A 27,975-nucleotide genomic window follows, 5' to 3' on the forward strand; every position below is an offset into this window, starting at 1 on the left:
GGCGGCGCGCTCCTGACAGTCTGCAGGCCGGCCGAGCGAAGCACCGGGTTTGTCCCTGTGGCCCGCGGGGTCCCCGCCCTCCGCACCATGGAGCCAGAGCTGGCGGCCCCGGAGCAGCCACGCCCGCGGAGGAGAAGCCGCCGGACCTCGGGGCTCGGCGCGGATGGCGCAGAGGGGCCTGCGGACACCCCGGGGCCGGCGCCCTCGGGCAGGTGAGGCGGGACGGGGCGAGGGAGACTGGTGGGAGGTGGAACGGGGCGGGGGAGGCGGGACGGGACGGGGGGAAGACTGGACGGATGCCCGTGAGCGCCGGGGACGGGGGACGGGGACGGTGGGGGGGGGGGAACAGGACCCGGGGGCAGGTGCGGCGGGACCCAGCGTCGTGAGGGTAACAGCGGGGCGGCGCCGGTGCCCGCGCTGAGCCTTCCCGGCCCCGCCCGGGACACTCGCTGTGGGCCGCACCCAGCACCAGAGCCTCTGTGAAGCCGGACTGGACCTCCCAAACGCACTCGCCGACCCCCCCAGGGCCCCGAGTTTCGGCCTGGGAAGAAGGCGTGACCCGCGAGCCACAGAGGGCAGAGACTTGGAGTGTCCCCTTCTCCCAGAGGGGTCGGGGACTTTGCGTGCACCAGGAGTGACTCGTGAACACTGTGCCAGGAGCAAGTCCCTGAGCCCTCCAGGGACGGCCCAGCACCTGGGGTGAATAGTGAATGCAGAGAACCAGGGAGAGGACCCTGAGAACCGTCCTGAGCCGAGCTGGGGAGAGGAGGAAGAGCCCTACGAGCCGTCAGGGGCCGCCAGGGCAGAGCTTTTGAAGCCGAGACCCGTTGGGCCCCTTTGTGACAGCTCAGTAAAGTCAACCTGGGAGGACACTGGAGCATGGACCAAAGGCAACATGGGCCAGATTTTGTGATGTCTGATAGACCACCAGAAAGTGTGAATTTGAATAAACGAGCTGGGAAGCAATGGGAAATGATGTGATCTGTATTATCAAAATGTCACTGTGAGTTAGATGGCAAAGCTACCAGTGAAGTTATTGTAATCTAGGGTATGAATGAGAGTAGTAGAAAAAGAGTTCAAGTTTTGAGTGCATTTTGGAGATAGTGTTGACAGAATTTGCAGTTGGATTAAATACAAAGTTAAAAAGGAACGGGGAACAGTCTTTCCCATGGATCACCTTCAGCACTGTTTAGGCCATGATCCAGGGACTCATAAATAAATCTATAGTGAGACCAACAAGATGCAGGAGATTCTTCTGGACTCCACATGAGGCTGGCTGAGTTGTCCAGATACCCCAGAGCCAAAAGGGTGAGCCCAACACCCACCTAGACAGAGCCCCTGCAGCCCAAAGTCTCCACAATTGCCACCACTCTCCCAGCCAGACTCTACTGCTCCAGAAGAGCCTCATCAAGAAATTAATCTGTTGAAAAATTCAGGTTTTGTGACAGGATTCTCCAGGCTTTCATGGATTTGGGGATGTACTACCACCTCCCCTATCCCTGTACTTCAGAAGCCCTGGCAGTCAGTCATGCACATGCCCAAAAATGCTACCCAGTTAAAAAATTAGCTCCAGCTGGATCACTTCATTAAAAAGTTTGGACTTCCTGGAGCAACATCTCAAGTTCTACAACACTGATAAACCAGAAATAGCAGCCCAGATTGGATGGGATATAATGTAGTAGGTATTCAATCTTAATTAACAAAATACCAAGTTTTTTCAGAAGCAAGGAAAAAAGGAAAAACAATTGTGGTGAACCTAAGAGGGTTCTTAAAATACTGCCTACATGTTCGATGACAGAATGGATTACGAAGAAGTGGTATACATACATAATGTAATGGTGTGCGGCTGCAAGGAAGGTAGGCTTAACTTGTAACAACATTTTAGTAAGCCCTCAATACAGGGGCTTAATAAGTCCATAGTAAGATACACAATCTTCACTTTCTTCTGAGGAAACAGTTTTTGATCATTCTTTTAGCAGATTATAACGAGCAGTATAAAATAAATTATTGAAGGCCTGCTATAGGGTGGTTGGAGACAATGGTGGAGGGAAGGTGCAATGGTTGTGGGATTTGTGTTGATATATTGAATATAACAAATCATCATGAACAACTTTGAAAACTGCAGTGCTTATATAAGATGTAAGGGGAAAATAAAATTAGGGAGGCAAGGAATGAAGGATGATGCCTGGGGAGTTGGGGACTAACCCTTGGAGTTCAGAGCTCTAAAAGAATGGTTCTCATGTTTTCAAAGAGAAAATGACTAGGGGGAAGGGTTTTTTTTAATAATTTTTTAAATTAAAAAAATTAAATTTTAATAAGTTTTAAAATTTAAATGATTTTTAAAGAACTGTGATTTACAAAGTTATTGATTATTGAGTTATAGGCATAGAATATTTCAACACTAATCCTGTCATCGGTGGCAACTTCCCTCCATCAGTGTTCCCATGCTCGATCTCACCTCACCCCACAACCTGCTGCCTTGACAGACATATTAAAGAGTTCCGTGGTTGCAGCTTAGATCTCATGTTTTCAACGTTGTTGAGTGCTTTGGATAGATAGCAATACCACTGCCCCACATCACCAGTATAATGAAAGCCCTCACCCCTGTTCCCCAGTTACTTCTCTTTCTAATCTTTCTTCTCCCCCTTGATTTCTTCTCTGCCCTTCTTTCTAAACTCTGGAGTCAAGGGTGATTTAGGCATGCCTCTCCCCCAGCCGCTTTTACTACATTGCGTTTCCTCATCCAGTTATTCTGTGTACCACATAGAAGTGAGATCATCCTCTGTGTTTCTTCTGGCTTACTTCATTCAACTAAGATCTTCCAGTTCAAGCAGGTTGCAGCAAATTGTTCCTTGCAGCTACATAGTAATCCATTGTGTATGTATACCACATCTTCATAATCCATTCTGTCATTGAACATGTAGGCAGTATTTTAAAAACCCTCTTAGATTCATCACAATTGTCTTTTGCTTTTTCCCATGCTTTGGGGGGAAAAAAACTATTAAACTTTAATATTTGGATGAAAGAGTGCATGAATCGTAATTGCCTAAGTTCATGAAATTTTATAAAGTGAACACACCACCCAGATACAGATCTGGGAGTTGTCAGCTTATAGACATTAAGTCAACTAGATATATAAGACTGCGGGGACCAAATCTGAGGCACTCCCAGCATTTAAAGGTGGGGTAATGGGACTAGACCAAAGGAGCAACTAGAGAGATAAGTGAATAGAATCCAGGAAACCAGACCAAGAAAGAACTTTAAGGACTTAGTGAGCCTTCCATGTTACTGATAAGTAAAGGAGGGTGGGAGGCTTAAATTAGATAAGGATTGAATAGACCATTAAATCTGTTAGTGAGAAGAGTACAGTGATCTTAAGTTAGTTTTGATAAAAGAGGACATTAATTTACAATGTTTGCAGCAGGTTGAAGGAAAAAAATGTGATCAAGAAATACCATGACAGATGGAGCGATAGCACAGCGGGTAGGGCGTTTGCCTTGCACGCAGCCAACATGGCCGACCCGAGTTCGATTCCTCCGCCCCTCTCGGAGAGCCCGGCAAGCTACCGAGAGTATTCGATATGCCAGACACAGTAACAACAAAGTCTCCAATGGAGACGTTACTGGGCCCGCTCAAGCAAATCGAGTATAGGAAATGGAATGAAAAATATTTTCCTTATTCCATAAGAATTTCTTCTATAACCTTATAGGAAAGAAAGGTGAATGTAATGGCGTGTGATAAAAGTTGCTGTAGCAGTATGCATAGGATGCCGTAGGTGGGAGTAAAAGGAATACTTAATTCTGACTAGCATTTCAGGAAATGATTCCTGTTAAAATCCATGGTTCTTGGAAGATCAGTTTGGAGAGATAGTATATGTGAGTAGCAGATTTTGTGTATGGGAGAAATATGTTTAAGTACCTGAAACGGGCTGGAGCACTACTAGCACAGTGGGCAGGGCATTTGCCTTGCATGCGGCAAACCCAGGTTTGATTCCCAGCATCCCATATGGTCCCCTGAGCACCTCCAGGAGTAATTCCTAAGTGCGTGAGCTAGGAGTAACCCCTGTGCATTGCCGGGTGTGAACCCCCCCATAAAAAGCAAAAAAAAGAATAAAGTACCTGAAACAAATAAACATTGTTTGGCCTAAGTATCTTTAACTAGTTTACCGTGGCTATACTCTTAATTGTGTGGGGGACAGGTCTCAGGTATAGGTATAAAGAGGAGGTACTGGTTAGAGCAGTTTCTCACTTATTTGGCTTGCCACCGCCTGGAAGTCTGTCTTCTTTAAGTGAAAAAACAGACCATCCTCCAACTGTACCTGAATTATTCCTGAGTGGGGAGGAGCAGGGTATTGCATCAGCCTGCTCTGGGAAACCCTGGTTGTACTGAAGAAGCAGAGACACAAAGGACCTCCTCATATGTCATGACAATTTGGGTTTTAGCTTCAAGTAATGGGGGGTAAGTGAAAGATGAGCCAATGACGGCTACATTTACACTTTAAGAGGTTGTTCTGTCTCTTCCAAGAGAAAAACACATCATTTTTAGTGATTGTTGCATTCTTTAAAACTTATGAAAACTAATCCCCCCCCTCCGCAAAATGTGCTCATATAAATAAAACATTAGGACATTTGTGAATCTGTCTCCCCACCCTGGCCCACCCACCCCTCTCTCACTTCTGTCACCTTTTTTTGTTTTTTTGTTTAGTTGGAGGGAATAAACCTCAATATATTTTAGGAGATATCAATAATGCAAAATATGTCCATCCACAATAGAATAAAATTGGGAATCAGCATAGGGGAAAATCTGGGGGCCTCACAAATACGTGGACATTAAATACAGCTAAATAATGGATAAGAGAACCCAAAGGAACTCAGAGTAATTTGAGGTCAATAGAGAGAATAAATCTTGTAGTTTATAGTTAAAGCAGTGGTTAGAAATTTGTACCTGCAGATGTCTATTAAGATTTCAAATAAAAGGGCCAAAGCAATAGGACAGCGGGAAGGGTCTTGCCTTGCAAATGGCAAACCCAGGTTCAATCTCTGACACCACATATGGTTCCCCATGTGGAGCTTACAGGATTATTGAGCAAAGAACCAGGAGTAAGCCTTGAACACAGCAAGGTGAAACCCAAACCTGCCTCCCCTGCACTCAGCCACCCTGTTTAAAAAAAAAAATTGTATCCAAATAAAATCTTAAGACACTAAAAACATGCAGAAAGAAATAATGAAGTTGAAATTAGTGGTTGTTTTTCATTGTGAACCCCTAAATACCTATACTATTATAAGTCAGCATCCTTATATTTTGTGATTTATTTTCTTTGTTAGATGGAAGAATGACCTCACATTTCTAGTACGTTTTTAAATGTATTACTGAACTACTTTTCTAGCCACTTATAATTCTAACTCAGTTCTAAGTTATATGCCATGGTAAGAGGGAAGCAACGCAAATCATGATATCTGATATCGGTTGGTTTAAGAAGTAAGTAACGGGAGCCTGGGCATTAAGCCAGGGTTGGCACTGCAGGGCCTGAGCCACAGATTTCCAGCCTAGTTGACCAAGTATTGCCAGAGGGGCTCCCACACCCATTGAGCACTTCCTGGGAGGGTTGGGTAGATTCTATTTTTTAAACATTATGCTTTGTTTAGACTAAATCTAGTTTCGCATAATCACAATTTCTCAGAAACAACAAAGATGTGAAGGAAGTGAATTGGGGGTCAAGAAATCATTAGAAGGGCTTAATTAAAATGATACCCTAAATATTTTTTTCAGATACTGCTTTTTATATCTTGAACATAATTGTGTATATGAAAGAGGATTGTTTGAAAAATTCTTGAAAAGCCAGAACCATCACTTTTCAACTTTTAAATCCTACCTTGGATTTTACTGGGTATCCTCTAGGAAGCCACTTAAATCATAATGTTTTGCAAAATCAGGATACTTTCCCACAAATCTTTAAAATAGCTCTTTCATTTTGACTCTAGCCCCCTAAAAAATGACCATGCTTTTCCAGGGCTTTTTTTAAGTTGACATCTGTCACATGATTTCTGGGCACAATTTGTTTTTGGGGATTCTTTTTTTTCCATGGACATTCGAGATAAATAGATACTTGTTATTGAAGTGGGGAAAAAATAGCACTACTGTAAAGCTGATTACAGTTAATGCTGGAAAAACTTTTGCCACTCAGTTGGAAATATTTTTCCAGTTTTAGGCTGTTTAAAATTCCTAAGAACTGTTTTTTTTTTCCAGCATTCATCAAATTCATTCTGAGGGCAATATGGTCAATTCTAGAGGATAAAGAAACGAATGGCTTTGGTTTTTTGTTCTCCTTAACACTTGTCTTCTACCTGAAAGGAAATGCTTATTGACTATTTCAATGACATATGATTTCTGCTTTGTAAAGAATATATTAGATTTTTAAAAACTAATCACTGTCACTGTCCTCCCATTGTTCATCGATCTGCTCGAGCGGGCCCAGTAATGTCTCCATTGCAAGACTTTGTTGTTACTGTGTTTGGCATATCAAATACGTCATGGATAGCTTGCCAGGCTTTGCCATGCGGGCAAGATACTCTTGGTAGCTTGCCGGGCTCTCTGAAGGGACAGAGAAATCGAACTCGGGTCGGCCATGTTGGCTGCGTGCAAGGCAAATGCCCTACCCACTGTGCTATCGATCCAGCCCTTAAAAACTAATAAAAAAAATCATAATCACTGCTTTTCCACCCAGTCTCCACTGATGATTTTTTTGCTTTTTTTGAGTATACTACATAATATAACAGCATTTGTCGATGCTGCTAATGGATCTTTGCCTACCCCGTGTTGTCCCACTGCAATGGGGTGGGGTGGTCACTAAGGCATTAAGGCGTGACGGGGGACTTAGGATGTGGGGAGACTTTCCTTTCTCTCGTCCCTGACCCCACCACCCTATGGGCTACTCCTCTGCTTTCCCACTGAACTTGACTTAGCTTCCTCTGAGTTGGTCTTAATACCAGTAAAGGTGGCCAGCTCCCCTGCCTTTGCTTATCCTTTGGACCATCATTTATTTTCACAAGGAGGATAATGTCTGAAAACATTAGTTTTTATAACTTACAGGCTATATTTTCTGTCGAAGCTGGGTTTTGTGATTTTTTCTAAATGTTTTTAGGCATAAAGATTTATATTCTGTAAAGATAAAGATAGACTTTAAATGGGTTGAATGATGGAAGAAAGATCTGTCACTTAATGGTAGCACTGTCCTCCCATTGTTCATCAATTTGCTTAAGCGGACCCAGTAATGTCTCCATTGTGAGACTTGTTCCTGTGTTTGGCATATCCAATACGTCACGGGTAGCTTGCCAGGCTTTGCTATGCGGGCGAGATACTCTCAGTAGCATGGTAAAGAACAGAATACTAGTGAGGTCAATTATGGGAAAAGGGATGGTTTGGGTTTTTATAGGTCACACTCTGCATAGCTCAGGGTCTCTTCCAGACTTTGTGCTCAGGAGTGACTCTTGGTAGTTACTCAAAAGAGAATCATATATGGAACCATTTTTTTTTTATCTCTGAGCCATACCAGGCTGTGCTTAGGAATTACTTCTGGCTCTGTACTCAGGGAACACTCCTGGTGGGCCTGAGGGATCATATGGGGTGCAGGGTTTTGAAGCCCATGTCAGCCATGGATTTCCATAGTAAATTAGTCTACTTGGGTTTTCACCCCATTAAAAATATCCTTTTATTCTTGGGGGCCAGAGCAATAGTACAGCATTTGATCTCTGGCAAAACATATGGTTCCTCAAGCACACCACCCAGAATAAGCCCTGAGCCAATGACATTCCAGAATCAAAAATAATAATAAAAATAATAATATTCTTTTTTTAAAATATTAGCTATGATTGTTGAACTTAAATAATTCTTACATCCACTGAAAAGTACTTTTTTGTTTTATTTAATCTACTAGCCAACAGATAATTAGGCTTTTTATATTTGAATCTATGTTCATAAAATAAACTTGACTTGGTAAATTCTCTTTGACATAAACTTTCATTCTGATTGCTGATTTTATGAACACTTAAATTTTGTCAATATTCTAAAAAATGATAGAATATTCCAACTTTGTTTTGTTTTGAATGCCCTCTTTGATTCTGTGATTGGGTGACTAACAAGACTTAATAGTTCTGAAAACTATGAAAGGGACCGTTTATTTTTCATATGTATAGTGCTTTGTCAGACTAAAAGTTCTCTATTGTTGTATTGACAGATACTCCCTTCGGAGGGGCAGCTCCTTCACGTTTTTAACACCTGGCCCCCAGTGGGACTTCACTTTGGTGAGAAGATAATTACATTTTTTTATTTTGAAATTAAATAAAATTAATTCCTGGACTCTCTGTTGGGGGTAAAGGTCAATTGCATATGTTTTTTAATATCTTGAGGTAAAGTTTCTGTTGCCATCTTTAAGGAATTAATTTCCAGGCAAGAATATGTGAGGAAAAAAATTTATTGCAGTTAAATATAAAACTATTTTGAAAAATAGCAACTCTGTTCATCCCTAACTCTGTACAGTGTCCTATTTGAATTAGTGTTAAAGGTGTGTGTTACAAATAGCATGAAGTTATGAATTTTTCTTAGAGTTTATGTCACATGTTTACAATAGTGTTAACATTGTTTGAGATACATTGTTCCCACACTTCCCCACCATCAAAGTGCTCAAGACCTGCCACATGTGTCCTTAGTTACTTCTAATCAAATTTTTCACTCCCCTACTTGGTAACATCAATGCTGTAATCTAAAGCCAAGGTTTATCACTGTTTGACACTGTCAGTGTACACCACAGATGAACAAGGTCAGCCCGTATTTGTCCTTTTCCTTCTGACTTATTTCACTTAATATGTTGCCCTCCTCTTCTACCCAGGTTGCAACAAATAGAGACTTCATCTTTTCTTAGAGTTGAATAGTATTCCATTGTGTATAATATATAGACGACAGCTTCTTTATTCATTCATCTGACTCCTGGACATTTGGAGTGGTCCTATAATCTGGCATTATCCAAGTGCTGCTGTGAACAGTATATATATATTTTCGAGTTTATATATTTGTGTCCGGGGGTGGGGGGGCTAGATGCCAAGAAGTGGAACCACAGGGTCCAATAGAAGTTCTGTCCTTTTTTGAGAAATCTCGCTACTGTTTTCCATACAGCCTAAGTCTAACTACATTCCCGCAACAGTGAATAAGGGTTCTTTATCCCTGCCAACACTAGTTGTATCTAGTCTTTTTGATAATTGGTATGAGATTATTATCCATTTTCATTTTGATTTGCATTTCCCTGATAATAATTGATTACATATATTTACTGGCCATCTGTCTGTTCATGCCCCAGTTTTGATGAGATCATTAGTTTTTTTGCGACTGAGCTTTGTGATGAAGGGTAAATATACCCAAAAAAGGTATCTTGGATATTTACCCTTCATCTAATATATAGGAGCCAATATGTTCTCTTATTTAGTAGGGTATCTTTATTTCAGCCTGTTTGCTTTAGCACATAAACACCTTTAAATTTGATGTAGTCCCTTTTTGTTTTTTGTTTGCCTGCAGAGTCAGATAATGAAAACATCTCTGAGATCCATACCCTATAGAATTGTGCCTGTAAATTTTATGGGTCCTGGTCTAATCTCAAGGTCGTTTTGTTTGTTAGTTTTGGGGTCATACCCAGAGGTGCTTGAGACTTACTCCTGGCTCTGCACTCAGGGAACACTCCTGGAAAGCCTCAGAAGACCATAGTGGGTGCTGGGGATTAAATCCAGATCAGTTGTATACAGGGCTATGCTAACGCTGCACTAATCTTGAGTTTTAATCCACTTTGAATTAACTTCTGTGGATGAGATGTTAATCGGGTTTCATTTTTCTTTGTGGCTGTCCAGTTTTCCACCACCATTTGTGATTTTTTTTTTAAGTTTATTTTAATCGGGGCCACACCCAGCTGTGCTCACAGCTTCTTCCTGATTTATGCTCAGCATTAACTCCTGGAAGTGCTGAGGGGCCCATGTGAAGTGCCTGCAGTTGAGCCAGGTCAGCCGTGTGCAAAGCAGCCACTGTAACATCTATACTCTCTCTGCTCCTTAGTACCATTTATTGAAGATGCTTTCCTTGCCCCACTTCATGTACCCAATTCCTTTGTCATAGACTAAACTGTCCATAAATATGGGCTTTCATCTCTGAGCTCTTGGTTCTGTTCCATCAGCCTGCCTTTCTTCCAGCACCACACTATTTTGATTATTATAACCCTACAGGTCGGTTTTTAAGTCGGATAATATATTTTTTTTAATTTTCCATACAAATTTTAGTAGAGTTCTAAACCCTTGACATATGTCATCAGAATTTTGATGGGAGTCACATTTGACCAAAGATGTGATCATTTTCAGTGATAATTTTATCAACTTACAAACATGGACCATCTTACTCCATTTCCTGGTGTCTTCTGTTTCTCACAATGATGACTTAGAGTTTCCAGTGCATAACTCTTTCACATCCTTTGCTAAGTTGATTCCTAGGTATGTGATGCTTTTGGACATTATTTTAAATGGGATTGTCTTTTTTCTTTCTCTACTATTTTGTCATTTTTATGTGGAAATGTATTGAAGTAGATGAGCTCTTTCTGTAAAAGAATGAAATTCTTTTTTTATTTCTTATAGAAGAGAAAACGAAGAGAGAAAGATGATGACGTTGTGAGCCTTAGCAGTCTGGATCTTAAGGTAAGCCTTACTGCTCTGTCAAAGATTATTTCAGACACTAACAGACAGCATTTCACTCTGCTCTAAGAAGAATCAGTACTTTTCTTTTATGTTTTTTTCCTGTATCTTAAGGGCAAAACTGAGTGATACGGACTTTTCAATATATCCTTATTTTTCTTTTCTACTTAAGAATAAGGAGAAACCCTCTCCCAAAGTGATGTTGGCTAAAACTTGTGGTCACAAACTCAGGTATCCAATAGGACAGGGCCCCACACTCCTCTGACAGAAAGGACAATGGGACTTTGGGGGAAGCGTCTGCCACACTCTCTGGTGACAGGCTTCTAATGCTGTGCCACAGCCAGGGCTGCAGCACTGTCACAGTTGTGGGGAACAGAGACAACTGCCACGCTCTCTGGGGTCAGGCGGCTGCTGCTATTCTCCAGCTGGAGCTGCCTGCAGCCCTGTGACTGTTGCATGGTGATAACTCTGATCTTCCCTAGAAGCCAAGAAGCCAAAGCACTCGCCTACAAATTAGCTGCGACCTTTGACCTTATAGAATCTGACCAATGATTAAACTAACCATGTATACATTAAAAAGCAGGGGGCCAGAGAGAAGAGAGTACCACAGGCAAGGCATTGCCTTGCACACAGACAACCCAGGTTCCATCCCTGGCAACACATTTGGTCCCTCAGTCCCTGTCAGGAGTGATCCCTGAGAGTGTGATCCCTGAGCACAGAGTTCCAAGTAAGCACTGTTGGATGTGGTCCAAAAACAAAGACACTATTTTCTAAAATTATGTTTTTATGTCTTCCCAACAATATTTTAGCAAATCTAGCAAGCGAAGTTAAATGTGTATACGTACATAATATCTGTCAGAGAACTATGCTTAAGTGTTCTTTGTACAACAATTTAATGATTACATGTTTTAAAATCTTACATTCAAGAAAGAAGAAAGTATTAATTTACAGCCCTGAATATTTTAAGTATGAATCAAATCAGATACAGATGTAAGATTTGCAGTTTGCTGCATTGAAATCCATGGTCGAATCTATTTAAAATCAATCCTTTCTTCACCCCAGGTTTAGCAATCACCAATAAATGATCTTATAAATCTTCAATCTATTTGTCTACCTTCCCCTACCTCATTTTAAAGTGAATTTTGAACATTGTACAATTTTGATGTATCATCAGTTTCCCTAGTCGTACTTACTTTAGCTTACATATTTTTGATTTTTCATTTTGTCTGAATTGTAATTCAAGTAAAGTTCATACATTGATTTGTTATAGCTCTTAAATATCTTTTAATCTTTAGTTCCTTCTCCAGCTCTGTTTTCTTAGAAATATTTTGTTAAGGAAATAGTGTCCTTTTTTCCTGTAGATTTTAAGATCCTGAATATCCAAGACTGTGTCTCTTCTGTATTATTGCCTTTGTTCAGCTATTCTTGTAATTTTGATGAATTGGTGGTCAGAGCTGGAGATTGGGGCTGTGTACTTCCTTCAGGAGAGGAGTATAAAAGTTTTTTGTGATGTTTCTCAAAATTATTGCTAGATCCAGTTCTTCGGAGATTATCAAGTAGTGATACAAAGCCAATAGCAGCCCTTATTTATTAACTGGAAGTATTTCTAGTGCATGTAAAACTCATTCTCATCCTTTGTAATGCTCAGGCTGGCCTTTATGTTAGTACCTGCCCATGGCTTGGGTTTTATAAAACGTACTGTGAAGTGTTGGGGGTCAGTAAGCCACAACCCACAAACGACGTCTGACTCACCTGTGTGAGCATGTGTCATCACCTCTTTGCCAGCAGTGACCCAGTTCTAAACCCGATCCTGTGTGTCTCATCTCTTGGGTTGGACACACTGGCAGTGCCTTAGCCAGGTTCCCCCTCGAAGACAGGCCTGAGGTGAGAGCTAATTGGCAGGTGCTTTGTTCTGAGGTATGGACTCCACGGAACAGGAATGGGGAAATGAAACAGGAATGGAGACAGCTAAGGCTATAATTAATTAATCGTCACCACTGTAGGCAGCTGCAGCTTGATCCTGCCCCAGCTTTGAAGAGCCCTGTAATCTCTTCTCAAGGGGAAGAGCTGGTCTTACCACTTCCTGAGCTGCAGTAGCCAGCATTCACCTGGTGGGGCATCGAGCCCTCACATTAGCAACCTACCCATGTAGATGCGAAGCCCACAGGCCCGTGAAAGGGTGTCAGGTCTTTCCTGAATGGAGCTGGCTGGGAAAGTGGGAGGCTGGAACAATGCCGCATTGTCGCAGGTTTGGGCCTTAGGTGGGTTTCAGGGGTACATCTCTCTCAGCACCTTATTACATAAGCTTAATTGACCTTATTTAAAGCGTGAATTATCTGTTGCCCGTTATGCTTGTGCAAAATAAAAAAGCTAAAGTCACCAGCAGGGCTGGGGAGACAGTTCAGAGGCATGGCATGCATTGCTTACATGTGGGAGGGCTGAGTTTGGCCCCCGAGTGCCAGCACCTCAGGGGTATCCCCAAAAGTAACCAGTAACACTAATACTTAACTGTTCTGAATTGATCTTTTCCTAGACCAGATTCTTACTAAATGAGACACTCAAATTTCTAATCCAAAATAGTTTTGTAAACATATCCAGTAGAGGGATGAGGAGATAGTGCATAGTGAGGGTGCATGCGCCCAGCCTCGGTTTGGTTCCTGGCTGTGTGGTCATTGGCATCGCCAGGTGCAGCCACAGAAGTACCCAGCACCATGTGTGTGGCCCAGGGAGCATTGAATCCACAGGCCCTTCCACTGAGCTGCCAGCCTGCTTGGCCCAAGAATGGCTTCTTGCACCCTGCTCGGGGCCTCCCCAACATCCAAAAAAAAAACCAACCAGTTACGGCACTTGCGAGGCATGTGTGAAGCCCTGGGTTCAAGAACCCTCAGCACTGCTAAAAATAAAACAGCTACATAAAATGCTATTTTTTCAAACTCATCTTTAGTCCAAGTGTAACTGCCTCCCTCTTTTAGCTTATTACCAGATATTTTGGAAATCTGTATTCTCAGAAGTTCCTTTTTTTTATCCTTTCAACATGTCTTTTAAGATTTAAAATTCTATTTTTAACTGACCTATTTTTAATGTGACATAGAATCATTTGTAATCTTGAACTATAGTTTTTAAAGTGGGTCATAGTTCTCTTATATTTAGGAAAGTTCTTAAAATACTGAGCTGTGGAATCTTTTTATATACTTGTATTATTTTTAAATATTTTATTTACTCATAAATATGGGTTACACAAAATCAGAGATAAAATTTCTTATTCTCAGAAGTTCTGTTTTTAATGAGATATATAATCGTTACTTGTACTCTTGAACTATAGAATTTTAAAGTGGGTCATAGTTTTCTTACATTTTAAAAAAGTTTTTTAAAAGGCATGCCATGAGAGGTGCTGAGGGAAGGATACTGGGGACTTGATAAGACTGAAATCCAATCAAAGTTCTTAAAATTATGGCCGGGATGATACTACAGCAGGTAGGACATTTTTGCTTTGTATGCAGCCAGTCCAGGATCGAACCCCAGCATCCCGTATGGTCCCTAGTACTGCCAGAATCATCCTTGAGCGCAGAGCCACGAGTAACACCTGAGCATCACTGGGTCTGGCCCCAAAAAACAAAATTAAATGTTAAAAGTTCTTAAAATACTTAATCACTTAATCACTTAACTTCCTGTTAGTTGTCGATTTGCTCGAGCGGACGCCAGTAATGTCTCCATTTGTCCCTGTCGCGTGCTAGTGTAGCCCAATGGCATCTGTTCGCTCTGGGAACATGAAGAGCCTCAAACCGATCGTTCATGATCTTGACGAAGAAGTCTGATCATCTGGTAGGTGGGCGGCCACGCGGTCTTTTGACATCCTGTAGAATCCAGTCAGTAACAGCTCTAGTCCAGCGGTCGTCTTTAAATCTCATTACATGACCAGCCCATCTGATTTTTGACACCTTGGCAAATGAGACAGCGTCCCTGATTCTTGATCGTCGACGGATGTCGGAACTCCGGATTCTTTCTCTCATTTGAGTGAAACGTGATATTCCAAGCATAGCTCTTTCTATTCTTCTTTGGGAGACCTGAATCTTAAGACCAGTAACTACAGCTGGTCTCATTCACCTTAAAGTACTAAGCATCTTTTTTATATACTTATTTTTAAATGCTTTATTTACTCATATGCCTACTCATATAAGTTATACAAAATCAAAGGTAAAATTTTTTTCTGTTATCCATATTTCTTTAAGAATTAAAAGATTATGTAGTTACCTGTTTAAGGACCCACTAAGAGAAAGTTGAGAAAAACCTAGCTGGCTGTTGCATTTCACAATATTCCCTGTAGAGGGCAACAGAGCTTAGTCTTTGCTTTCTTTACCATAGATGGCATTCCAAGCCTGATTTCTGATTCCTTGCTTTTGTTCCGGGCAAAAGTAAATAAAAATAAGATATGCATAAGAGTAATGATCATTCTTAAGCTCTAATTTATTTCTAAATTCTCGAGTTCTAATTTTACATTAAAAGGAGGAAAAGAAGTATATTGACAGGTTTTGCTGTAGATAGGAGAAATATGTCAGAATTTCTCTCTTTACCTTAATGATATTCAAGAAAATTAAGTATTAAAAACTAATTACAAGCTGAACAAAGGCTACACGTCAACCTGGTCTTCGTTGTCTTGTTTTGTTTTATTTTGAGCCAAATCTGACCATGTGCAGGCGCTGCTCCTGGCTTGTTGCTTGGGACTAACTCACAGTGGTTCCTTAGGGATTGAGCCCAGGGCTCCTGCGTGCAGAGGACACACGTCCACGCTTCCAGCATGGCCTGACCCCAAAGCCTAGCCTTTTGAAAACCAGTAATTTTACCAAAAAATGTCTCTTTTACAAAAAAGCCACTACTATTTTTAGATAATGCAGTTGTTTTTATAGTTATAGGTTCTAGGTTCTATGCAAAAAATAAATAAATATATAATCTTGTTGTGGGGCCATTCTCAGGACATATTCTCACTCTGTGCTCAAAAGGGCGCTATATGTGGCACAGGGGGGTGAACCCAAATGGCCACTGTGGTCCCCAAGGCAAGTGCCTTAACCCTCGAACTATCCTCTCCCGCCTTCAAGCTTTCTGTTTTTACATATAAAGACTCCTGCCTTTATTGTGGGAGTCTTCTTAGCAACAGGAAAGAAATGAGAGATGTTGTTTCCCTCACTATCTTGACCGTGGCTTCTCTTAGAAGTAAATATATGGCAGAGTTCAGAGAAAGATGCAAGCTAAGTGGCCCCAGAAAGGCCTCAAAGTTTCTTAAATCTCAATGTACGTGGGAGTCCTTGTTTCGTTCTGAAATAAAGTGGCATAAATGATCTTTATATGTTGGCAGCTGGTGTGGGGGAGAAAATGCCCACGGGTGCTCAGGACTTACTCCTGGTTCTAGGCTCAGGAATCACTCCTGTCTGTGCATCATGGATTGTGAGTCTTTCCTTCCTTTTGTTAGCCTTTTGCTATATTTCACATCTTTTCTTTCCTTGGCTTATTACATTGTTTCTGTCCGTCTTTTTATGTGGATGACTCTTTCCTTTGGCATTCCTCTAAAGTTAAGCCCATTGGCGCCTGTCCATTCTGCCCCAGTTTTTCTCTCCTGGACATCTCATTCTCTTGGAGAGTTTTGTCTCTTCTGTCTCCTTTGCCCTCAACCGCTAAGTCTTCTTCCCACATTTTCAGTACATGTTTTCGTGTGTGTATTCTTTCACCACTACAGTTATTTCTCAAATGAAACCAATTTTCCTTCAAAAATTGTTCCTCTAACTTCTTTATTCGCACTGAGTTAGCCCTCCTGCCTTCAGAGGCACGTCCTCACATTCCTTTGAAGATGTATGTTGGCTACATGTTTTCTCTCCCCTCCACTCCATCTCACGCAGTTTTAGCTGGTGATTCCTGATTGTTTCCAGTCATCATTCAAGCCATATGAAAGGACAGTTGTCCTCATCCCTCTCACCTGCTCACTTAAAGCAGCTGCTCCTGCTCCTCGCCCTCAGCCCCTGCACCTGACAGTGTGGGCTCCCTCCTGAGAGCCTGGCCTGCCCCTCCGGACCCCTCCCCACCATGGCCCAGCCCATCTCAGCTCTAGAGACCACTGTCACAAGGGCCACTCCTACCCAATTCTAAGTTCCCAGTTGTTCTGGAATTTTCGATAGCTGTTTCTTGTTCCTTCTCTTTTCATGTGGCTTATACCTCTACCTGGGAGCAGATGTGAAACATCATTTTGTGCCACTCATAGTATGGAAACTAGTGCCTTTCACAGCTCGCCCAGCTTCCTGTCATCCTAATAGATCCTAAGAATAGAAATGGGTTTGCAAACGACTAGCCTCATGTCATGTGGTGCACAGTTACGAGAAAGTTCTGCCTTTCCAAACTGCGCAGTACTTGATATGAAGGAAGCGTGCCCTGTGTGGCAGACCTATGCACCACTTAGAACAGAAACGTCTGGCTGACTGGGGCCAGGTCGGAGGGAACTTCTGTGAAAGCAGCACTTTCCCTGTTAGGATAAAGCAAGATGAGAACACATGGAAAACAAATGATCTGACTGGAAGTCTGAGAAACAGGTACAGAGCTCTGAGAGCCAGCCGGATCCTTGCAGAGGGGTCAAGGGAGCTGCATGTGCCTACTGTTGCTCTGTGTCCTCGGGGGGCTAAGGGATTGCCTTGGACCAGCCGGGTACCCCAACCCCCGAAAACAATGAGATGGGGGGTGGCAGGAACCCATTTATAGGGACTTAAACTTTTTAAATTGCCCGTGTTCGCAGTCAGGCCCAAGGCGAGGCCGCGTGTGACGGGGCGCTCGGTCCGTCTCCAGGCTTCCTGAGTTAGCCCTCCTGCCTTCAGAGGCACGGCGCGCCTTCCGTGCAGGTGAGCGCTGGCCGTTAGGTGCGCGCGCGGGCCGGCGGCGTCACGTGGCTCGGGCCCCGCCCCGGACCCGCCCCCGAGGCTGGAGCCCGGCGCCGCCCGGGCGGCTCGCAGACGCTGGACGGACGGACGGACGGACGGACGCACGGACAGAGGCGGCGGCCCTGGCTGCCGGGGCGGCTGAGCGCCTGCCGGGGCTTCCCGGGAAGCATGGTGGCGCACGATGAGGTGGGAGGCCTCCTGCCCATCAAAAGGACCATCCGGGTGCTGGACGCCAACAACCAGAGCTTCCGCGAGCCGGAGGTGAGCGCGGCACGGGGGCCGCGGGCGGGGGCGCTGGGGGGGGGGGGCTCCGCCTGGGGTCACCGGCTTGGGGCACTGCCCCGGGCACTCGCGGGGCTCCTCCTGGGGTCCCCGGGCGCTCGCGCGGGGCTCCGCCTCCGGTCCCTGAGCTTAGGCACTGCACGGAGGCTAGGAGAAGTGGTGCTGCCGCCCGCGAGAGCGCCACGGAAACACCATCTGACCCGGCGCTCATTTTTATTTTTCGCTCCAGACCCCCATCATAAAAGGCTCATTTCTCATTTCTCACCCCCTTTTTAGTTCGGACGCAAAGAACATGTTTAAGATGTTTACCGACGCGTTATTAAATGGGCGCTTCTGCCGCCCTTGCTTTCGGTTTTCCGAAGTCAGATATAGGTTCTTTTTCGTTTTAAGACTTTATGATCTTTTTCCAAAATGTGTCAAGTGATCTTTATGTCATCTTATTTAATTTTGACAGTTCTAATTTAATACTATATATGGGCATTCTATGTCAACTGCATGCTCCATTACTCTCTGGCCATAATAGTCACTTCCATGAAAGGATAGCCCTCTACACTTTGTTAACTATACACTTCTTAGTTGTGATTTCTGTGTATGTGTACATATATCAATTTATCTGATTATGCAATTTGTATATTGTCCATTTACTTACATGTACCTCAGTAAATCTTCATTGTTCATATAACCTGTGTGAACGACCAGCGGCCCACCGTTTTTAGGTGATAATACTGTTTTTGTTGTGCCTTGGCTTCAGTTTTGGTTGGTTGGTTGGTTGGTTGGTTTGGGGTTTTGCCTTTCATGCTTTTCGGAATATACAAGTGTTTCCTGGAGTGGAAGAAGTAGTGTGTGGGCATCATTGTGCCTGGACAGACCGACAGTGTTTGGGCCATCACAGAGTAATCTTGCCTGGTTTCAGACTCAGGGTCACCGGGTCTTAGTACTAGCAGTGCCGTCTTCCATGGCGCTTTGGTGATTTCCATGACTGAGTAGGGAAGGGGAAAAGTCCTCTGTGGTCATAATTTAGATTTATCTTTCTACAGATGACTTTTTAAGTCCTTGCCAGATAGAGAAGTTTGTTTATCCATTAACCAAATAAAATTACCCCCGGCAGACACTGTTTTTCTGCAGTGCCTTGAGTTGACTGGAGAAGAAATCTGAGACTCTGGCCTCCTGCATGATGTCATTAGTAGGAAAAAAATCTTTTAACCAACAAGAAAAAACTTACTTGAAACAGCATTTTTCTGTAACTGCTTTTATGTGCAAAGCATGCGTTTTAATAAAAGACTTAAAACAGATGTGAGAATTTTGTTTATAAATAGGAATATTTTGAGGCATAAAACTTGAATATAAGTAGATAGATAAAATTTATTTTCCAAAAACTTGGTTTGAAGGGAAATTCCCTATAATCATGCTTGTGATTGCCTAATCTCGTCTGGTTAAAAGATAACCTAAATAAACAACATAAATTTATATTAGAGGGGGTTGGGCATTTTTCCAACCTAAGTGAACCTTAGCCCCAGTGAAAGATTACCACAGTGGAAAGAAGTTCGTTGAACGCGCTGATGTTCTTTGTTCAGTCCTAGGCTTTGGGTCTCCAGGGAGGAGTGTAGCCTTTCAGATTCATACCATTCTTTGGCTTCCTGGCTTCACAGGGGTGCCAAAACAAAAATAAATAAAAGCGGGAACAAAGTCACGGTGTGAGCTGCTTTCAGGGTGATAGTAATCTAGGCCAGCCTCTTCCCGCTCTCCTGTACCTGTAGCTCATGCCCACAGAAGGGCGAGGTTGGGTAGAATGGCAGTTCTCCAAAAGCTTTGTCTTGGAAGTGTGTGTTGTGGCAGTGAAATGTTTAAGTTTGTAATAGTTCACCTGGGCCTCTACAGAAAACTGTTTGGTTCTAGATTACAGGGGTCAAATCCTAAAGACACATTTTGTCGCTCCTATAGAGATGACCCACTTAGTACCCTTACCCAGACCCCTCACGCAAAAATGCTCATTAGTTTGGGGCTGCACCCAGTGGGCTCAGGGCTTACTCCTGGCTCTACGCTCAAGTATCACTTCTGGAGGGGCTAGGGGGAGAGTCACATAGCGCTGGGTCAGCTGTCTGCAAGGCAAACAGCTTACTCACTGTTGCTCTTATCTCTCCAGCTCCTGCTTTCATTTTAATGCATTAAAATTGTACTTTTGAGATATATATGCTAAAAATTTGCATCTTCCATGCATTCATCACATGCATCCTTTTATTAAGGTAGGAAAAAGTGGGAAAGGTATATGTGCTTCTCCCCCACCATTTCCTGATTTAATCCTAGTCCTCCTTACCTCTGTATTTTAGGAGTCTTGTGCTCGATTGGCATGGCTACGTGGCTGCTTTCTTATGTTTTAGATGTTAGATTAGATGTATTTAGGGTAATGTGTTCTTTGTAAAGAAGTGAATTTCAAGTGGGTTTCAAGGTTTCAAGAATTATGGAACCTTTTTAACCACTTCGCCCCATATCCTGCCACCCTAAAGAGACTGTATTAAAAAAAAAAAAAAACACATTCAGTTCAGAAAGATGCTTTATCTTACGCTTAACTCTCTAACTCAGAAGACTGATTTTAGTTTTAAATATCACATGATTTGTAGTGAGAAATTAGTAATTATACAGTGGCTGGTCCTATAAAGAAAAGAATTTCTTGTCATGAATTTAGTTTTTAAGTTACAAAGTATTTATCAAAAAATTCCTTTGCACCCAGCTAAATTTGAAACTGCAATCTATCGAGGAGAATACCTTTCCAGAGACTTTTTCATTGAAATTAAGTAGTTTGTGATTCACTAAGATGTCCATCTTTTACACTTTAAACAAAGAAGAGGAATCGACCTCTTGCCCAAAAAGGGGAGCAGACCCTTGCGGCCAGTGCCTTGTCTGTGGCCCCGCTGGCGTGTCTTCCTTTGGGAGGTGATCATATCTCCTGCAAACAGAAGCCTCTTTGTGGCGCCTTGGCTAAACGGAAAGGAATGCCTTCTGCTGGCCTCCTGCCTGCCCGTGTCACTCTGGGCCTCACAGATGGTGCTGCAGAGGCATTCACACGTGTCCTTGGGCACACACTGTGTCAGTCCACTTCGTGGCTCAGAGGTGACTTTGTCACTTCACGGAACCTTTGTCCATGAATGGCTCTCTAGTCACAGTTTTCCTTTGGCGTTAACTGTTGGGGAAGGGAGAGGGGGCAATACAACTTCCCCTTTTTGATTATTTCCAAGCTTTTGTGAGCCGCATTAGAGGAGACAGATCCATCCTTGAGACCCATTATATTATTTTCCACTTTCGTGTGTTGGATTTGCCTTTCTTGTAATATTTATGTATTGATTTTCCACATAGTGAAGCACTTTACTAAAAATCTCCATAACCGAGGAGCTAGAGCAGTAGTACTGCGGGGAGGGTGCTCGCTGTGCTTGACTCCCAGCATCCTCCTCATTCCCAGGTGTGGCCTGAAACTCAGAACACCTATAACCTTATTTCATTTTTATGTCTTTTTTTTTTTTAATAAATGATTGCTAACCGGTGGTGGTTAGCAGTGAAGGGCAGCATGCATCTTCATTTTCCTGCATTTTACAATGTATAATGTTGTTTGAGAGAGCTAAACTTTGTCTATACTTGTTTGAAATCATTACACCTCAACCCACATTTCATATAACCTGTTTCTGTTTTGACAGGAGCCAAGTAATAAAAGAGTTCGACCTCTAGCTAGGGTCACATCCTTGGCAAATCTAATCTCTCCTGTGAGAAATGGGGCCGTCAGGCGCTTCGGTCAGACAATCCAGGTAAGCGGATGCGGGGGGCTAAGCTGGGTTAGTGTTGGGAGGGACTTTCTATGGAAGCCTTTAAGAGCTACAAAGAAGTTTGCACTATTAGACTTAAACTTAAGTTTTAAGTCTAAAACTTGGAATATACTTGCTAGAAATATTACTACCCAAACAATGTCTGTATGACCATGTTGTATTAATGGTTTTTTAATCAATGCAACGTCTTAAAGAGGTTTCATTTCTGAAGGGAAATTTAGACAAATAAATATCTTAGAATGATAGATTGAATTTTGGATAAATAATTCTTTCATGCACTGAGAAATTCCAGAACTCGTTATCTCCTGCTTTTAAAAACCAAACTGATGGGTGGGTTTTGGGGGGTGGGAATAATTGATATAGACTCAATCTTTTCTTTCCCTTTGAAGTCGTTTTCCCTTCGTGGCGATACCAGATCTCCAGCTTCTGCCCAGAAGTTGTCGAGCAGATCCACAGTCCCGATGCCTTCCCGGAGGAGAAGCAGCGCACTGTGGTCAGAGCTGACGGACGTCAGCATGAAAGAGTCTCTGACCACCAGAGAGATCAAGCGGCAGGAGGTACACCAGCTCTTGCCAGCATGGCACCAGGCTAATTCTTAAACATTGTTCTGATTTTCCCGAAGCATAGAGTACTGACACAGCAAAATTAAACTGTCCTTTCCTCTGTGATTATGAATCTGCATACATGCTGGCCACACTGTGAGGGCTGGCTGTCATCCGGCTTCCCGGCTTTCGATGATTAGATATATGGCAGCCGCATTGGAGAGCGCAGTCATCTCCCATTTGCACTTCCATTTAAATCATAGTTTCAAATTGAGTCACTTTTTAAAAACCACCATTTAAAGCACTAGATCAGTAAATATCAGTCATATAGAGTTTACCTTTCTCGGGGAAAGAAATGACCAACCTATTGTGTTTACTCATTTTTTTAGGCAATATATGAAATGTTCCGAGGAGAACAGGATTTAATTGAAGACCTCAAGCTGGCGAGAAAGGTCCGTTAGTAACTTTATTATATATTTTTTTCTTTTTTTTTCCCAAAATTTTGTGAATTCTAGATGATATTTTTCTTACCTTCAGAAGTAGAAAATATCTACAAGGGAGTGCTTACTTTCGATGACCTTCAGACATGTCTCTTTAAATGCGAACATTAGTAAGAGAGTGCCTGGAAATTAACATAGACTTTAGTTTCTGTATATGTCGCAAATAGAATACCTGCCAACTTTTCTATCATTAGTCATCTCCCCTCCTGTTTTTCTGCTTCTCTTCATGTGACCCGTTCTTTCCCACTGACAGGCCTACCATGACCCCATGTTAAAGCTGTCGATCATGTCTGAAGAGGAGCTCACCCATCTGTTTGGCGATCTGGACGCTTACATCCCTCTGCATGAAGGTCAGACAGGCCACATGATGTCCACTAGTCTCTGAATGGCAGTAGCACAAGTCTCTTTCTGGCTGCTGCTGAATGATTGTTCAGTCTACCCTGTTTAAGGGTGTCTGCTATTGTGCATTGCAGATTTGTTGGCAAGAATAGGAGAAGCAACCAAGCCAGGTGGGACCGTGGAACAGATTGGTGACATTCTTGTGAATTGGGTACGTGGCAAGTTGATTTCTCTGGAGAGTTTTTGACAGATTTGCCATACTTGCAATTTGTGTTTAGTATTAGATTGATTTGATCCATTAACTGGATTCTACAAGCAGATAAAACACAGCGTCAAAGCCATTAAGCCATTTATGTAACCTTTATGTAGTAACAGTTTGTTTAAGAAAATACAAGTGGTACACATTTTCATTTTTAATGTGTTCCACCTTGGACATAATTCTCACATATATAATCCCCCATTTTATTCTTTGAGGTATCTGTCAGGTTCTAGGTTCTGTTCTGGAGGTGTCATGAAAGAAGGTTTACCTCTGCATTTCTCAACAGTGGGAGAATAGGCACGGGAGTCAGCAACCGCTGGTGGGTGGGATGTGATAGAGGAACACTTGGGTGTCCTGGAAATAGGGAAGTCAGAAGGCTTCCTTGAGAAATTAGAGGAGAGCGTTCTGATGTTGCCCAGAAGACTCTCCTCCCATTGGCACCAACTGCATTTTCAGAGCTTGTTAAAACTTTCAAAAATGGCTGTAAGTTGCGTGTTCTTGGGCTTATTAGTGGATTCAGCAGTAATCGGAATTTATGCTTCATTACTCTGCAGTTGCCAGGCTTGAATGCCTACAGGGGCTACTGTAGTAACCAGCTGGCAGCCAAAGCTCTTCTCGATCAAAAGAAACAGGATCCAAGAGTCCAAGACTTCCTCCAGCGCTGTCTGGAGTCTCCGTTCAGTCGGAAACTAGATCTTTGGAGCTTCCTAGATATTCCTCGAAGCCGGCTAGTCAAGTACCCTTTACTGTTAAGAGAGATTCTGAAGCACACTCCTAAAGACCACCCTGATGTTCAGCTTCTGGAGGAGGCTGTAAGTCATCCTGTGATGGAGCCTCGGGTTTTCCAGGTGTGGGAGAGAGCATTCTTTCTGCAGGGAGGTATCCGTTCTGCAGCTCCCCAGTCCTGTGTTCTTAGCACTGTGTAGGCACCGAGCAATATGGAGATGATCCCGTTTTCTGTTTCTGTTTCAATCAAGGGACCAGACCCTACTCTGTTTTCTCTCACTGGCTTGCTGTGTCACCATAGGCAGGTCACCCAATCTCATTCAGGCTGTTTCTTCATCTAGAAGATGCAGGAACTGGTTGATTTCTAGAGTCCCTTTGAGCTTTAAAAACAGTCTTTTACTGTGATATTAGGCCTAGTAGGGAAACGGAATAATGTGCTAAAGTTCTTTGGTTTTTAAAATTCTTGTAGATCTTAATCATACAAGGCGTTCTTTCCGATATCAACCTAAAGAAAGGCGAATCAGAATGCCAGTATTACATTGACAAACTGGAATATCTGGATGAAAAGCAAAAGGACCCTAGAATTGAAGCAAGCAAAGTGTTACTTTGCCATGGGGAACTGAAGAATAAAAATGGACATGTAAGTATCTGTAATACTGCTAAAAAGTGAGCTGCTACTTTACTTTCCCTACCCTGGTAGGGTTTTCCCACATAAATTATGTTACAGGTTTGTAAAATGCATCATATAATGAAAAGCGGTACCGATTTTTATCTTGATAAAACAATATTTGGTTTCTCTAGTTACAAAGTGACTTAAATGTCTCAGTAGATAATCATCAATATTACCTTTTTTGTTTTGAAGTATATAATGAAACTTTATTGTCTAGAGATTCTTTTGGAAGGATTTTAGAAATAGTGATTTTTAGCACTGCTGGACAAATTTCTGCAGGAGATTAAAAGCCTATTTATTTTTAATATCTTAATTATAGAAGTACCTGCTAGAATTAAGTATAATCGTGAAAAAATACATTTGTGTTTCAACTTGAGGTCCTTTGGGGGGGGTAAATTGAAAGCTAATATGGGCCCAAGTAGAACCGTTAGCATTGCTGCCAGGTTATATCTTGATCCTTTGTGAGGAAACTGGTCTAGAGCTCCGCTGTTCCCACTCGTGTTACTGCGCCCTGTTCCTGAGCTGCAGCTGCCTCTGTGGCTTCCGGTGATGAGGGTAAAAAAGCTCTATGATGAGAATGTACATGGCCTTTATTGTCTTTTCTAAGGATTAACTTGAGCAATTAACAATGTCAAATCAAGTTATTTTAGCAATGGATTTTCATCCCCTGAAGTCACAAAGCACTTTCTTTAGAAAGCATTGGTTTTCTCGTTTCTCTAGAAACTTTACATATTCCTGTTCCAAGACATCTTGGTTTTGACTCGGCCTGTTACACGGAACGAGCGTCCCTACTACCAGGTGTACCGGCAGCCGATCCCAGTGCAGGAGCTGGTCTTGGAAGACCTCCAGGACGGAGATGTGAGGATGGGGGGCTCCTTTCGAGGGGCTTTCAGCAACTCGGACAAAGGTAAAGCAAAGGAACTCCAAGCCACTTACAATCTAAAGGGAATTCTCTTCTGACGCAAGAGTTTTGTTCGTGCCTAGGGGTCGGGTGGCAAACACCTGCCTCATGCGTGTGAGGCGTTGGGTTCGGTCCCCGGCTCCTAGAATGTTCAGGAAGTGACATGCGCCCACTGGCCTAGGCCCGCACCCTCAGTGCATTGCCGGGCTTGTTCCTACTCTTCCGGCCGGGGAATGTGGGCTAACTCCTAACCCTGCTAAGATTGTTCAAGTGCTGTATCCAGGATGAACTACTTTCAAGTTCTTGATTTTATTTTCCTAGCTAAAAATATCTTCCGAGTTCGCTGCCAAGACCTCTCTCCGGGCCAGTCGCACACACTGCAGGCCAACGACGTGTTCCACAAGCAGCAGTGGCTGCACTGCCTTAGGGCCGCCATCGCCCCCACCCAGCCGGCCACCAGCCCCAGTGAGCTGCAGGGCCTGCCCAAGCTCCACGAGGAGGGCGAGGAGAACGATCCCTCTGCTGGCAACATCAGAGCCCCGAGAAGGGCGTCCACCACCTCCACAGCCACCCAGCCCCACAGCATGGGAGGCACGGCAGAGTGTAGCTCCCCGCTGCATGCAGCAGATGGCACGCGAGCTGTGAGAGGCCACCGAGCCCTCACTGGGGCCCGGAGAGCGAGGGACAAGGGCCACTTCGGTGGCAAACGGAAAGAGACCCTGGTGTAGAGGGAGCGGGGGGCATATTTATAAGTGTACAGTTGATTCCCATGATGTGGCATAGTGGCAGCAGGGCCTCGCTGCCCGTCTCCCGGGTTCTAGGCTTGGGGTTGGTTTGGTGGTTCATTTTTTTTTTACTGGCAGCTAAAAAAGTATATTTTAATCAACTGTTAGGAAATGGGTTTTCTTCTCATCGTTCATCATGACTTTTTCAGTACCCACCAACTGACATTGAAAATATTGGCCCGAACTTAAAATTTGCAAGTACTGGAATTTTTCCAGTGCTTCTTTGTTGAACCTTTCATTTGAATAAATTTTGAAATTTTAGCATTGACATCTAAAATTGACATGGAATATCTGTAATATTTCAGAATTTACACTGAAATATTACACTAAGTTCCATGCAGAGCAAACTATGAAACTTAATAGATCTTCATTTCCTCAACTGGAATGTTGTATACAGTTGTTTTTCATTGCACATTCCTCGTATTGCATTCATTTATCCTGCCGATTATTTAATTTTTTTATTGTAAAGTAGTTTTTAGTATTTCCTTTTATTTTTTTACTTTGATGCCTTTTCAAATTGGCGTGTCTTTTTTTCTTAATTAAAAATGTGTGTGTATGTGTATATATTTATACATATATATAGATATATATATATATGTTAAATCCTATTTACCAAGTGAATCCAAGCCATACTGTTTTTGAGCCAATTAACGATTTCCAACTGCAGTTTGGAAAGTAGCATTTTGGAGTAGTGAACTGTGTGTGAAATGACTGTCGTCTGGACGTATTGGGGATTTTGCTGAAAATTTTAATGTTGTTTGAAAAACGAGAGAAGGTGTTAACTGGTGCTTAGTTAAAAACAGAGGGAAAAGGAGCGTAGTTTTCTTTAAGTGGCTCTAAGTGTCTGGCTGAGCCAGGATGTGGAAGGAAAGGGGAGAAGGTCAACTTGAGGGTGTGAGGTAAGTTGTTGAAGGGTTGAGGGGAAGTGAGCTTTATTTGCCTTGGTCTTTAATACCTGTGAATAATGGACTTGGACAGAAACCATGAAATGTGTTGGAAATTTTACTGTATTAGATAAATTTGCTGAATGTATTCATAAGATGGGGGAAAAATTATTCAAGTCAGTGTTGACTATTATGTGAAATATATTTGACCTTTGTAGAAATGAAAATTGTGGGGGAAAATCTGTAAATAGATAATCCATGTGATTTCTCTGTATAAATGAATTATAATTAAAAACCCACACACACACACACAAAACTTCCTTAAATCTTTCTTGTCTACATACTGGGGTACAATTTACCAGGACGTATCAGTGTGGCAAAAGATAATAGCAAGTGGCTGGAACAATAGTACAGTGGGTAGGGCATTTGCCTTGCACACAGCTGACTGACCCAGGTTCAATCCCTGGCATCCCCTGTGGTCCCCAAGCATTGCCAAGAGTAACTCCTGAGTGCAGAGACAGGAGGAACCCCTGAGCATCGCTGGTTCTGACCAAAAAAAGGAACAAAAAAAAAAAACTATATATACACACACACACACACAAAGTATCACTGTAATCACTGTCCTCCCATTGTTCATCTATTT

General features: G+C 42.7%; 1 protein-coding gene across 2 annotated transcripts; it reads left to right on the top strand.

The window, feature by feature from the left end:
* Positions 1-46: 46 nt before the first annotated feature.
* NET1 (neuroepithelial cell transforming 1) lies at positions 47-27,639 on the top strand. Of its 2 annotated transcripts, XM_056114566.1 has the most exons (12): positions 47-212; positions 8,234-8,300; positions 10,662-10,721; positions 21,601-21,708; positions 22,116-22,283; positions 22,658-22,720; positions 23,022-23,118; positions 23,242-23,318; positions 23,921-24,178; positions 24,562-24,732; positions 25,483-25,669; positions 25,985-27,639. In XM_056114566.1, exons 1-12 carry the CDS (start codon positions 88-90, stop codon positions 26,389-26,391), a joined length of 1,788 nt encoding a protein of 595 aa, XP_055970541.1. In that variant the 5' UTR covers positions 47-87; the 3' UTR covers positions 26,392-27,639. The 2 variants fall into 2 exon arrangements, with proteins under 2 accessions (XP_055970541.1, XP_055970542.1); XM_056114567.1 differs by lacking the exons at positions 47-212; positions 8,234-8,300; positions 10,662-10,721 and adding an exon at positions 17,729-17,893.
* The last annotated feature ends 336 nt before the right edge of the window (positions 27,640-27,975 follow it).

This window comes from Sorex fumeus, unplaced genomic scaffold, assembly GCF_029834395.1.
Source record: "Sorex fumeus unplaced genomic scaffold, SorFum_2.1 ptg000026l, whole genome shotgun sequence".
NCBI lineage: Eukaryota > Metazoa > Chordata > Mammalia > Eulipotyphla > Soricidae > Sorex > Sorex fumeus.